This window comes from Sapajus apella, unplaced genomic scaffold, assembly GCF_009761245.1.
Source record: "Sapajus apella isolate SASKATOON/1434 unplaced genomic scaffold, GSC_monkey_1.0 scaffold53, whole genome shotgun sequence".
Lineage (NCBI taxonomy): Eukaryota > Metazoa > Chordata > Mammalia > Primates > Cebidae > Sapajus > Sapajus apella.
In genome coordinates, this window is record NW_022436993.1 from 1,180,789 (window position 1) to 1,195,847 (window position 15,059).

A 15,059-nucleotide genomic window follows, 5' to 3' on the forward strand; every position below is an offset into this window, starting at 1 on the left:
GGTTTAGTCTTGGGAGGGTGCACGTGACCTGGAATTTATCCATTTCTTCTAGATTTACTGGTTTATATGCATAGAGGTGTTTGTAGTAATCTTTGATGGTAGTTTGTATTTCTGTGGGATTGGTGGTGATATCCTCTTTATCATTTTTTATTGTATCTATTTGAATATTCTCTCGTTTCTTTTTTATTAGTCTGGCCAGCAGTCTATTTTGCTCATCTTTTCAAAAAACCAGCTCCTGGATTTATTGATTTTTTTTGAAGGTTTTTTTGTGTCTCTGTCTCCTTCAGTTCTGCTTTGATCTTAGTTACTTCTTGCCTTCTGCTAGCTTTTGAATTTGTTTGATCTTGCTTCTCTACTTCTTTTAATCATGGCGTTAGGGTATTGATTTTATATCTTTCCTCTCTTCTCTGGTGGGCATTTAGTGCTATAAGTTTCCCTCTAGACGCTACTTTAAATGTGTCTCAGAGATTGTGGTATATTGTGCCTTTGTTCTCACTGTTTTAGAAGAACATCTTTATTTCTGCCTTCATTTCATTATTCAGTAGTCATTCAGGATCAGGTTGTTTAGTTTCCTTGTAGTTGTATGGTTTTGAGTGAGTTTCTTAATCCTGAGTTCTATTGAGTGCCCTGTGGTCTGAGAGACTGGTTGTTATGTTTTACATTCTTTTGCATTTGGTGAGGAGTGTTTTACTTCCAATTATGTGGTCAATTTTAGAATAAGTGTGATGTGGTGCTGAGAAGAATGTATATTCTATGGTTTTAGGGTGGAGAGTTCTGTAGATGTCTGTTGGGTCTGGTTGGTCCAGATGTGACATTTTAATATCTATAGAATTTGTAGTCATTGTTACCTCTCATTCCTTATATTGGTCATTTGCGGGTTTTTTTATTTTGAGCCATCTGGCTGTTGAACTACAGATTTACTAAATTTTCTCAGGTAACTAGCTTTAGGTTTAATTTTTCTCTTTTCTACTTTGGTATTTATGTTTTCTTATTTGGGGTTTAATTTACTCTTATTTCTCTAGTTTTTTAAGAATGTCATGATACATTTAATTTAATCTAGTCATATTTGCATATGAAGAAAATTTTACGAATTCAGTTGTGAATAATGTTTTACTTGGAGCATACAAAACAATGGATTCTCAGCCCAAAAGCTCCTTCAGCTGATAACCAATTTGAGCAATGTTTCAGGATACAAAATCAACTTACAAAAATTACCAGAATTCCTGTAAACAACAGCCAAGCCAAGAGCCAAATCAGGGATGCAATCCCATTTACAATTATCACAAAAAGAATAAAATACCTAGGAATATAGCTAACCAGAAAGGTAAAAGATCTCTACAAGGAGAATTACAAAACACTGCAAAGAAATCAGAAATGACACAAACAAATGAAAAAGCATCTTATGCTCATGGATTGAAAGGATAAATATCATTCAGATGGCCATACTGTGTGAAGCAATTTAGAGATTCAATGCTATTCCTATCAAACTACCAAAAACATTCTTCACAGAACTAGAAAAAACTATTTTAAAATTCATATAGAACCAGAAAAGAACCCAAATAGCCAAGACAGTCCTAAGGAAAAAAAAAAAAGCTGGAGGTATCACTCTACCCAACTTCAAACTATACCACAGGGCTACAGTAACTGAAAAAACATGGTACTGGTGTAAAAAGTAGACACATAGACCAATGGAACAGAATAGAGAGCCCAGAAACAAGGCTGCACACATACAACCATCTGATTTATGACAAAGCTGACAAAAACAAACAATGGGAAAGGACTCTCTTCAATAAATGGTGTTGGGATAACTGGCTAGCCATATGCAGAAGATTGAAACTGGCCCCCTTTCTTATACTGTATACAAAAATCAACTAAAGAGCGATAAAAGACTTAAGTGTAAAACTCAAAACTATAAAAACCCTGGAAGACCACCTAGGCAATATAATTTTTAACATAGGAACTGGCAAAGATTTCATGACAAAAATGGCAAAAGTAATCACAACAAAAGCAAAAATTGATGAGTGGGATCTAATTAACATAAGAGCTTTTGCACAGCAAACTATCAACAGAATAAACAGACAACCTACAGAATGGGAGAAAATATTTGTAAACGATGCGTCTGACAAACGTTTAATATCCAGCATCCATAAGGAATGGATTTACAAGAATAAAACAACCTCATTAAAAAGTGGACAAAGGACATCAACAGATACTTTTCAAAAGAAGACATACATGTGGCCAACAAGCATGTGGAAAAGCTCAATTTCACTGATTATTGGAGAAATGCAAATCAAAACCACAGTGAGATATCTCACACCACTCAGAATGGCTATTATCAAGAAGTTAAAAAATAGCAGATGCTGGTGAAGTTGCAGAAAAAAAGGAATGTATATACACTGTTGGTGGGAATGTAAATTAGTTCAATCATTGTGGAAAGCAGCGTGGCAATTCTTCAAGGAGCTAAAAACAGAACTACCATTTAACCTAGCACTTTCATTACTGTGTATGTACCCAAAGAAATATGAATCATCACATAAAGACATAATCACACAAATGTTCATTGCAGCACTATTCACAGTGGTAAAGACATCAAATCAACCTAAATGCCCATCAGTGGTAGACTGGATAAAGAAAATATGGTACATATATGCCATGGAATACTACACAGCCATAAAAAATGTGATCATGTCCTTTTTAGGAAGAAAACCAAATAGCACGTTTCCACTTATAAATGGGAGCTAAATGATGAGAACACATGGACACAAAGGGGAACAATAGACCCTGGGGCCTACTTGGGGGTGGAGGATGGGAGGAGGGAGAAGATCAGAAAAAAATAACTATTGGGTATAGGCTTACTACCTGAATGATGAAATCATCTGTACAACAAACCCCTGTGACATGTGTTTAGCTATATAACAAACCTTCACATGTACCCATGAACACAAATTGTTTTATTTTTGGTAGAGATGGGGTTTCGCCATGTTGGCTGGGCTAGTTTCGAACTCCTGGCCTCAAGTGATCTGCCTGTCTCAGCCTCTATTTTTTTGTCTGTAAGATTTCATGCTGCAAATTTCTTTATGAGCATTGCATAAACTGTATTCCACAGATTTTAATGTATGATGTTTTTATTCAATATATGAGGAGTTTCTGTAGATCTTTTACTTATTTCTAGTTCAATTCCAAAGTATTAAGATACTTTATATGATTTTAGTTACTTTAAGCTTGTTAATGTTCATTTTATGGTCCAGAATATGGTCTATTTTGGTGAATTTTTTTTTGTACATTTGAGGAGACTGTGTATTCTGGTGTTATTGAATGGTGTGTCTTTTAAATGTCAGTTAAGTCAAGTTGTCTGATTGTGTTGCTCAGGTCTTCTATATCATTACTGATGTTTTGTCTGCTCATTTATTGAATGCTGAGAGAGTTTTGAAGTCTGCCAATTATGGATTTATCTACTTTTCCTTTTAGCTCTATGTTTCCTTCATATATTATGAAGCTCTGTTGTTTGGTGAATATACATTTACAATTGTGTGCTGATTGATTCCTTATTAGTATGTGTGCCTCTCTTTGTCTCTGTCAATATTATTTGCTTTGGAGTCTATATTGTCTGATTTTAATATGGCCATTCCTGCTTTCTTTTGATTGTTGTTTGCATGAACTGTTCTTCTCTAGCCTTTTACTTCTGATGTATTTGTATCTTTATATGTAAAACAGTTTCTTTAGGCCACAAATAGTTAGGTCTCCTTTTTCATCCAGTTTGATGATTTTTCATTTAATTGATGTGTGTAAACCATTTTTACTTGCTGTAACTACTAATAAGTTAAATTTAAATTTACTATCTTGCTACTTGTTTTCTATTTGTTTCATCTGCTCTTTGTGGTGTTTACCTTTCTCTGCCCCTTTTGAATTGAGCTTTTAAAAATGATTCCATTTTATTTATGCTATTATTTTACTAGCTACATTTCTTATTAAAAGTTTCTTAGCTGCCCTCCAGCTTATAATATATATCTCAAATTTATCATGTCTCCTTTAAGTAAGATTGTAAAATTCACAAATAGTTTAAGAAACTTACAACAATATACCTTGAATATCCTTCCCTGTTCTTTGTGTTATTGTCACACATTTTATTTCTACATGTCATAAAGCCCTCAAAACTTTCTTACTATTTTTGCTTTAGATAATTATATTTTAGAATGATTAAAAATAACACACAAAGTTTTGTATGTTTATTTTTACCACTTCTGTAGCTTTTAATTTTTTTTGCATAGATCCATGTTTCTGTCTGACATGATATTACTTCTGATGAATAATTTTATTTAACATTTCTATCACAGGTCTCCTGGCAGTGAATTCTCTGTTTTTGTTCATCTGTGAAGGTTTTTATTTTTGAAAGATTTTTGTTTTACTATTAGTATAGAATTTTGGGTTGACATGGTTTTTTTTTGTTTTTCCTTTTTAGTTCTTTAAAGATATTACTTTCTATTTTTCTGGTTTGCAGTGTTTCCGATGAGAGGTCTCTTAAAATTCTCATGTTCATTCCTCTGTATTTAATATGTCTGTCATACTTGTCTACCTTCAAGATGTTTCCTTTATCTTTAGTGGAAGCAATTTAAATATGATGAGTTTCAGTCAACAGAGGGTTTTAGTTTAATTTTTTTGGTGGTGGTAAGGTACGAGCAGGTCCAACCCTGCTGTTTTATCTGTCTGTGCTGCAGCAGAGGTGTGAGTTTAGAAACATCACATTACTGTCTACCTAACTCCAAAAGAGGCCTTAGTCTTGACATTGCCCTTATTTAGCTGTTACTAAGCACCACAAGTTAGATGCCTCTGAGACTTCCTTTCCTGCATTTACCACCAGCATTAATCTTCAGAGAACCCTAGATAATTCAGATATCATTAAAAATTATTCTCATTTTATAAATAAAGGGGATTAGCTTCAATGAAGAACAGCAAAAGGAAAAGGATCCACTTGGCGAAGCCCCGAAGAAGGAAGAAGCAGCTGCCCTCCGCAAAGACATTTCTGGGTCAGACAAGAGGTCACTGGAGAAGAACCAAATTAATTTCGGGAGGAATCAAATGACCAAGAGATTAGAACCAAGCTTAAACTGGAAGACCACTGTTAATTACAAACAGTATGTAGACAATTTCATTTGTTTTCAGATGCATCTTTCGTAACCATATTCCCCTAATATTTTACTTAACTTTGTTTTGTTTTATGTATATATGTATGTATTTTGAGAGGCAGTCTTGCTCTGTCGCCCAGGCTGGAGTGCAGTGGTACATCTTGGCTCACTGCAACCTCCGCCTCCCAGATTCAACTGATTTTCCTGCCTTGGCTTCCCGAGTAGCTGGAATTATAGGCACATGCCACCATGCCTGGCTAACTTTTTATTTTTATTTTTTATTTTTGGTAGAGACAGGGTTATACCATGTTGGCCAGATTGGTCTCAAACTCCTAACCTCAAGTGATCTGCCTGCCTTGACTTCCCAGGCGTGAGCCACTGCGTCTGGCCAGAACTTTTTTTATAATAGAAAAATACAGGGTAGATATTTACATGTCCCTCTGAGGCACAAGTTGATTCCTGTCTGCTCCTCTTTGTATTCTAAGCAGAAAGATTTGGTAGAGTTTGTGTGTGGAGCACCGTGGAGGGAAGGGAAGAACACAGTTCACTTTCATATCGTTGGTGAGTCAGGACAAATAATATGCAGAAAAGATGATACAACACATGGAGAAGTCACAGGCGAAATGTAAAAACCATGGCAGAGACCTGATTAAGCACTGGGAAAATGTGGAATGAGGAAAATTATATGGAGTTAATCAGGGAAACTGTCATAGAGATAATGTCTTCTCTTTTAACAGAATTTTAATATTCTAAAAAGGCTAGAGTCTAAAAAATATGAATGGGTCTATATAAAGTAGACACTGGCTTGATGAATGTATGAAATATACTAAACAAGTACCATTTAGGGCCCTCTATAAATAGGTGTCAAAGCAAAAATTGAGGGCCAATGCTACTTAAATGCTGGGGCAGTCCAAAACACCTAGAGCACTATTTATTTACATATGTATGCATTTATTTGTTTTTGAGACAGAGTCTCACTATCACCCAGGCTGGAGAGCAGTGGCACAAACTCAGCTCACTGCAACCTCCCCCTCCCGAGTTCAAGTGATTCTCCTGCCTCAGCCTCCTGAGTAGCTTGGATTTACAGGTGTGTGCCACCACACCCGGATAATTTTTGTATTTTTAGTAGAGATGGGGTTTTGTCATGTTAGCCAGGTTAGTCTCCAACTCCTGAGCTCAAGTAATCCAGCCACCTTGCCCTCCCAAAGTGCTGGGATTACAGGTATGAGCCACTGCATCCAGCCCACTTAAAAAAATTTAACAACAATGAGTTTACGAGTCATAGCCTGTAAGTGATGTTCTATGTTGTCCCATTTTTGGGTTAAGAACTGGCTCCTGGTTGATCACACAGGGACCTTCTCTCGCAGGGATTCTGAGAACCACAGGGCAATTGTGTTTTGGAAGCAAACCCAGAGCACTGTTTGAAGAAAGGAGTCCTGTGAAGAGGGGAGACACTCTGGCTCCTCTGATAGATTCTCATCAATTTTGGGGCGTTTGACTTTTGTGGCTCTGTTTGAAAGAGTCAATGTGCAAATGAAAAATGTATGGGCAACCCTGTTCACTGAGAAGCGAGTTTTAAGCTACTGCTTTTTCCATATACTTGCTCTTTCAACTATGAGATTCCTTAGCAGGTGTTTGAGGGAGAACACAGAATGTGCCAAGGATTATGCAAAGCCTGAGAATACCCAGAAAACCAGGCGCAGGCCCTGTTGCAATATTGGTTGGGAAGATAAGAAAACAGACAACTAGAATTGAGGGCGATACGTACTTAGAATAGAAGGCATCGGGTGAAGGATTCACACCAACAGTGGCAGCCTGTGAAGACCTGTTCCTTGGTGCTGGGCAGAATGTTTCTTCAATATGTAAAACATAGGTCTGTGCTGAAAGAGTGAAAGAGACAGCTCCAAGTGGCAGAATGAGGCTGGAACTCTGTCAGGAACACACGTCATTTGAGTGCATGGAAATAATGGACTATATCTACATTGCCATCTTTTATTTTTTATTCATTGTAAAGCAATAAAGTTGATATATTAATATATATGTATATATATTTTTTAGGAGCAAAGGCTCAGTGAAAGAAATCCAAGAGGACAAACACACAGGAAAATTTGAAAAAACAAGACCATCTATTTCACTCGCAAGAACGCAATTACTTCGGTATGTTTCTGGTCAACATGACAAATTCCCTAAAGCCACCTCACACAGTGGGTGGCTGGTGAGCATGCAAATGAATGGCATTCTTACTACCAGGGTCCCAAGGTATTTACATTGACAGTTACTAGGAGTGTTAGTAAAAATGACAACACCGGATTTCTTTAAATACTTTTACACGATATTCTTCTTATGCAGATTTACCCGAAATAAAGTGATTTACTAGTATTAGTTGACTCTGGGAAAAGAAATGTGTTTAATGCGAAGAGCAGCCAACTAAGTTTTAGGAACACTGGGCTCCTACTGATGATGTCTTGCCTCTGAACAGTCATGTCCTGGCAAAGTTATGTTATCTGTCTGAGCGTCCCTTTGCTAACCACAAATGACTGCTGATTTTGAAGTGGTCTACGTTATTGCTAATGAAAACAATTAAATATGAGGGCAACTAGTAAACTTCTTACTTGATTTTCAGTTTGACAAAAGAAGTGACATGTCTGGAAGATAAGGATCAGCCACTTTTATGAGTTTCAGAGTGGCAGATATTAGCGCTTTTGTTACAATCTCATAAAAGTCATTGAGGCTGTGTCCATTAGTCTTTATTTTCAGTTTTTTTCTCTCTAAGCTGTTCAGATTGAGTAAATTCTGTTGTTCTATCTTCAAGTTCATTTATTTTTTCTTCTGCCCTATGCTTCAACTAATTCCATTCAGTGAGTTTTTAATTTCACTTATTATAATTTTTAGTTCCAAAATTTCCATTTGGTTTTTTTTTCTATCTTCTGTTTCTTTGCTGAGACTTTCTATTTTTTTCATTTGTTTCAAGCATGTTTATATTGCTTATTGAAATATTTTTATGATGGTGGCTGTCATTTTTGTCAGATAAGTCATATATCTTCATCTCCTTGATATTGGCATTTTTCAATTGCCTGTTCTCAGTCAAGATGAGGTCTTCCCCATTCTTGGTATGACAAATAATTTTCAGTTGAAATGTAGACATTTTGGTTATTATGAGACTCTGGATCTTGTTTAAATCTTTTATTTATTTATTTATTTGAGACAGAGTCTTGGTCTGTCACCTAGGCTGGAGTGCAGTGGTAAAATCTTGGCTCACAACAACCATCGCCTCCTGGGTTCAAGTAATTCTCCTGCCTCAGCCTCCTGAGTCGCTGGGATTACAGGCATGTGCTACCACAGCTGGCTAATTTTTGTATTTTTAGTAGATATAGGGTTTTGCCATGCCGGCCAGGGTGGTCTTGAACACGTGACCTAATGTAATCCACCGCCTCAGCCTTCCAATGTGCTGAGATTACAGATGTGAGCCACTGCACCTGGCCTAAATCTTATATTTTAGAAAAACTTCTCTGCCACTATATTTGCAGGTTGAGGTGTGTGCTGCTTCCCTAGGCTGGTGAGGAATAGAAATAGCAGGTTTTCCCATAGGCCTTCATTGACACCTAAGGGGACAGGCAAGGGTGTCCTTATTGTTTCTGGAGGGTAGTGGGAGTTCATGCTCCACCTATGACTCTGCTGATACCAGCCTGACAGTGTGACAGGGAGTCCTCGGTTACTTTGTCAGTGGGCTCTACTGACATCACAGTTCGGGGGAGTGGCTTCATTTTTGCTGAGAGGCAGTGAGTATCTGACTCTCTGTCAGGCCTTCTCTGATGCCACCCCAGCAGGTGGGTTGCAGTGCTTTCTTACAGTCTGATAAAGATAGACCCTGAGGCTCTTCACTTGGCCTTTGCTGTAAGAGGTAGAGTTGAGCCACGCTGGTTTCTGCAGTGTTGACTGAAATAGATCATGTTGTTATCTAAACATTTTCTGTCTTACTAGGCTTTCCTTTTCTGGCCCTTTGAATTAGAGCGTGACTTTCTTAGGTCCTGTTTTTTGTCTGCACCCACTGGAGTTTCTGCTTTGCTGGCTTTTCCAGTGCCCAGTCTAGGATGAATGAGACAAAAATAAAACCCAGGCAATGTGCTGCTGTGTTGATCCACAGGTCTTTGGATCCCTAGGTAGTCCTCTTTTTTTCCCCTCTATCTTTCAGATTCACCTTATGTTTGTTTTATATACAGTATCCAAATTTTTAGCTGTACTTGGTGGGAGAAATAAAGAAAAGTGTATCTACTTCATCTTTCCTGAAATAGATATTGGGCCAAAGTATTTCAAATTTTAGCGAGTTAGAGAACTTCAAGGTAATAGGTTAAGGTAAAGTTGTAATATATCCAAACAACAACTATTATTCAATGATAAAAATGAAAAGTCCTCTGTGGCTAATCTTGCCTAAGTAGATAGAATGCTGTGGTAGAGAAGTGTTTCTTAAAGTGGAATTTGTAGATCAATTCAACATTGGCGTTTGCTTCCCGAATATGCAGTTGCTATGGGATAGGATAGAAAGGAATCATGTCAAATAGGAAAAGCATTTTAAAGTTAGCTATCGAAGGATTCATCGACTGGAAAGAAAAGCTTTTCTTTGGGGTGCTGCTTTTTAAAATGGGGTTGTGGAGTGATTGGGTAGACGTATTTCATTCTGCCCTCAAGTCCAGGAGCTTATTAGGCTAAGAGAAAGTAAATTTAGGCTTTCCCCAAAGAATTTAGACTTATTCTAGTATATGCTTCAATCTGGAATCTTTAAGTTAAATTTAAACCACTTCTTGAATAGACCTGATCTACTGGAAACTTCACTCAGGAGACTCGTTAAATGGGAACAGATGCTTCAATTCAGGCTTTCCCTCTCCCATGGTCCAGAGAGCACAATCATAGTATTTTACACACAAATTGGCTTTTGGAAGTACAAAAATTGGGGCTCTCTGTGCCAAAAAAACTGTAAGAAATAAAGAGAATCATGGAATCTTGCAAATTAATACAATTTAAAAATTGCCCATCCTCTTCCTGTGCTCTAAAATGAAATAGAGTGGAAAAGACTTTTACGGACGAGAGCCCACTGGGAGTTGGAGGGAGGAGAGGAGAGAGAGAAACAAAAAAATGAGAATGAATTAGATATGAGCATGAGGCTTGAAAGGACTATTCCTCACCCATGAGCTTAATGTTGAGTTAGAAGCTTCTAGAGCAATGAGGAATAAAGTATACTTTCTCTTAAGACTTTTTATAATTAGAGCACAATGATCACGATTCCACTAATTCTATTTTTGTAAATCTTAAACTTCTGCAGATGGCCCATTTTGAGCCTTCGTTGGTCTCACTCCAGGTTTGCATTGTGTAGGGTGTCAGTAACCCTTTTATGGATTACCTGGGACCCAGATACGTTTTTAAAAGATTAATGGGAGCCCAGAATGAATACATGACTCCAGGGAGTGGCTGGTAGGGTCCTGGGCTTCCTTTTACCCATGGACACCACTCTAAATGCAAACCTGATTGAGTCCTGTCTCCTCCTAGACTCTCTACAATATCCCTATCCTGCTCTACAATATCCCATCTGAATCATTCTTCCACTTTGCTCTCTCTTCTACATTTTTGACTTGGGCCTCCTCATACTACAAGGAAATGAATTTCCTTATGTCCTCGCCCTCCTCTCTTGAACACGTGACCTCATGTGATCCAACCGCCTCAGCCTTCCAATATGCTGAGATTACAGATGTGAGCCATTGCACCTGGCCTAAATCTTATATTTTAGAAAACGCTTCTCTGCCACTATATTTGCAGGTTGAGGTGTGTGCTGCTTCCCTAGGCTGGTGAGGAATAGAACTAGCAGGTTTTCCTATAGGCCTTCATTGACACCTAAGGGGACAGGCAAGGGTGTCCTCATTGTTTCTGGAGGGTAGTGGGAGTTCATGCTCCACCTATGACTCTGCTGATACCAGCCTGACAGTGTGACAGGGTCACACTGAAGCCTCCACTCTCTCCTTTCTTGCATGAAACTTTTCCATGACAGCAGCGATTCTCCTTCAGGTCTTCTTTTCCCAAGGTCCTGTATAACCACAGAGACAGAAATCTCCTCTTTATTGCTTCAAACTACCTTACTCTTCAGATTAGACCTCCTTTCCCATGAGGCTGATGTAAGCCTCTGTCTTTGCTGTTTTCCATGGATCCATGATCACTGATGATGTTAACATTGACTTGCTATCGCTTTCATCCTACATCCAATCATCATCTTGAAAAACCTGAAACCCCAAGAGGAAGACCAGTACCAAATCTTGGCCTTTGCACTCCCTGGTTTCAGTCTCACTGACTATTGCCTCCTCTCCATCAACCTGCCTCTATTGCCACTTCCTGGAATTATCACCAGAAATACCCTCCTTTCATAATCCTAACCTAGACTGAATTCATTTGTTCATTCATTTATTCACACATGCTTTAATCTATTGATTCTTCTAGCAAATATTTATTGAATGCCTTTCTTGTGCTAGGTGAGACAGGATAAAAGACAGAAATGGTCCTTGCCTTTATGGAACTTACTAATACAATACAAGAAAACACAGAAATAAACATTTTCTGATAGTTACCAAAGTGGACAAGGTACTAAACTGCAAAATAATGGGAACTTAGATAATTACTCATAGACCACAGATTTGATTCTGTCATTGCTGAAGATCAAGGTGAAGGCAAAAACCTAACAAGTTATTTAATTGATGGGGCCCCTAAGATTAAAACAGATCAGATCTTCAAAAGCAAAACCACAGCTTTTCCTTGGAGTTTGAGAAAGATACTGAAAGACAGCATTCTTCAGCAGCATTCCCTTGATACCTGGTAACCAACAGGCCCTCCATGGACATTCGTTGAATGAATATGCATGATAATACAGGACTATCTAACATGTATTTCATGCTCTCTCTATGTCAGGCACTGTTATAAGCTCTTTACATGCTAATTGCTGTTATCATCCCCAATTTTCAGGTGAGGAAACTGAGGCACATGTAAGTTAAATACACCAACTCCTGTAGGAACCAAGGTGAACAGCTTCCATTACAACTATTTGTTTTAACACAGCCACTTTACTAACCATGGAGTTTTGTTCATGGTTATTGTTATTATTATTATTGAGACAGAGTCTTGCCCTGTCACCCAGGCTGCAGTGTGGTGGCACAATCTTGCCTCACTGCAACCTCTGCCTCCCAGGTTCAAGTGATTCTCCTATCTCAGACTCCTAAGTAACTGGGACAAGAGGTGTGTGCCACCACACACAGCTAATTTTTGTATTTTTAGTAGAGACAGGGTTTCACCGTGTTGGCCGTGCTGGACTCGAACTCCCGACTTCAAACAGTCCACTCATTGGCCTCCCAAAGTGCTGAGATTACAGGCGTGAGTCACAACGCCTGGCCCAAATTATTTTTTAACTCATTGTCTCTATAATGAGAGTAATAACAACCTAATGGATTGTGGAAAGACTTAAAAGGAGACATTTTATCCATAGTCTGTTGTCCCGAATTCTTGTGACCAAATTCATGGGATTCTGAAAAACTCACTTTAAAAAAGGGTAATGAAATTCATATAATGTATATTACATAATAACCTCTATTGAACTGTGAGCCAATACCCTACAATCAAAAACATGAGCATTTCTGTAGTGAAACATGAATATTCGCAATGAATGAGAGCAATAAAGGCCATAAATAGTCTAGTATCAATTCATATAAGGCCTCAGCAACAAGTTAAGTCCAGTGGGGGGAAAAATCAGTTTTCAGAGCTTTTTGGATTTCAGAATTAGAGGAAAAGTATTGTGGACTTATGTGTTCTGTAGTGGTCACTGACCTCGTGACTTTGATATTTAAGGACACCTTAATATGTGATTGGCAAGAGTCACATTTTAAGTAATTTTGGATCCTTCAAAATGAATGACTTTTTTTTCTTTTCTCTTAATTTCTCTGAGGTCTCCTTGCTTGTAGAATGGGGATAATAGAGCCTGCCTTGCGAGGTGGTTGTGAGGTTTGGAAATAATGAGTGCCTGGGACAAAAATCGACATTTAGAATGGGTGGCTGCTGTTGGTATTATTTAATATTAAAATTAGCTAGAAGATTTAAAAGTTCGCTTCTGTCCTGTGAGATCAGGAACATGTGGGAAACAATATCAGGATAAACATCCTGGGATGTGAGCGATGGATGAGTAGTTCCTGAAGCATCGTTGTGGGTTTGGTGACCCAATGGCAATAACCTCGCATCCGGCAGTGGGAGGTGGAGACAGGCTGGTGTGATGAGTGTGCATGAGAGACCTCTGCAGGGACATAGGGTGTATATTGGATTACAGAAGGCTCTTATAATACTGTTGTCCGTGCATCAGACCATAGAATGTAATGTTCTGTGGCACTTAACACTTTGCATGCTAATGCCTCTCAGAGTCGGTGGTTAACTCTTTGGTCCTGAACCTGATTATGTTCATGTCATTGCTGTTCTTTGGCACCTTGCGCTTTCCAAGTGCTTCAGTGTAGGAATTCTGGAAAGATGTGCTGAATATTGACTCTCTTTGGTAACAGAGACTCTTTCACTTGAGGGCCTTTTGAACTGTCCAGTTGAACTTTCTGGAATAATAGAAATAGTATCTGAGCTGTCCAGTGTGGTAACCACAAGGCACATGGGGCCATGAGCACTTGAAATGTGGCTAGTGTGCTTGGAGAACTGAATTTTAAAATTTTCTTTAATTTTACTTAAATAAGTAAGTTGAAATACCTGTAAATATAGATGACCACATGTAATGAGTGGGGGTCTTACTGAAAAGCACAGCCTCAAGACACTTACTGAATTCCCTTGTTTATTTCTCACTGTTTTCTTTATTATGATTGTTGTACCCAGAGCAATCGCACCTGCGATAGAGACGGGTTTATTCATTTCATGCATTTCCTTTTTATTTTACTTTTTTTGAGACAAGGTCTTGCTCTGTCTCCCACACTGGAGTGCGGTGGTGTGATAATGCAATAATGGTTTACTGCAGCTCAAACTCCTGGGCTTAAGTGATCTTCCTGCCTCAGCCTCCTGAGTAGCTGGGATTACAGGCATGCACCACCATGTCTGGCTAATTTAAAAAAATATATATTTTTGTAGAGACAGAGTCTTACTATGTTGTCCAGGCTGGTGTTGAACTCTTGGCCTCAAGTGTTCCTACCTCAGCCTCCCAAAGCACTGGGATTATAGGCATGAGCCACTGCACCTGGCCTCATGCAGGTCTTAATAGAGATCTACTAGAACTCAGAAGGTGTTGGTATCTGATCCATTGCTTGTGCCCATGTTGCCAAAATGTTGTTATAACCGTCTCCACACTATAGCTTACATGTGTATATGTGTTGTCATTGTTCTTAGAAAGAGTGCTGAAAAGATTGAGGAAATCATTAGTGACAGCTCCTCAGAAAGTGAGGAAGATGAAGAACCAACTGACCATCGTCAGGAAGCAAATGCAGATTTGCCATCAGAATATTGGCAAATTCAGAAGCTGGTGAAATATTTAAAGGTAAGAAAGGTCTATGGTACTATGTTAGCAATGTTCATTTAAAATACTTTCCCAAAAATATATATGCTGCTTCCAAGTTTACTTTATGTTTCTTTCAAATAAGAGTAGCAAACATGCCTGTTGTTTTATCTAAGTGTGTGCAGGGGAAGGTCTTATTACCCTGAGGATGCAAGATTCATCCTCATGGAGCAACCAGGCTGCCTGGTACCAACCTTCTCTCCTGGCTGGATAGTGGGCCTGGTAAACAGCTGAAACTGTGACTTGCAGTCATTTTATGATTTGTGGTATGGTGTGGAAGAAATAATATGGATTTTTAAAGCTGAACTTTGGTTAAACTCTAGGCTGTTTCATTTACTAGTAATGTAGCTGTTGAAACATTACAGTTTGATCCCTAA

The 15,059-nt window shown here is 38.3% G+C and overlaps 1 protein-coding gene across 1 annotated transcript in view; it reads left to right on the top strand.

Moving 5' to 3' along the window:
* ARMC4 (armadillo repeat containing 4) overlaps positions 1-15,059 on the top strand; it is a 152,490-nt gene that overhangs the window by 24,353 nt on the left and 113,078 nt on the right. The window contains exons 8-10 of the mRNA XM_032243789.1: positions 4,927-5,132; positions 7,182-7,280; positions 14,517-14,664. Of these exons, the coding sequence (XP_032099680.1) occupies positions 4,927-5,132; positions 7,182-7,280; positions 14,517-14,664 (453 nt within the window). The remainder of the gene's footprint in view (positions 1-4,926; positions 5,133-7,181; positions 7,281-14,516; positions 14,665-15,059) is intronic.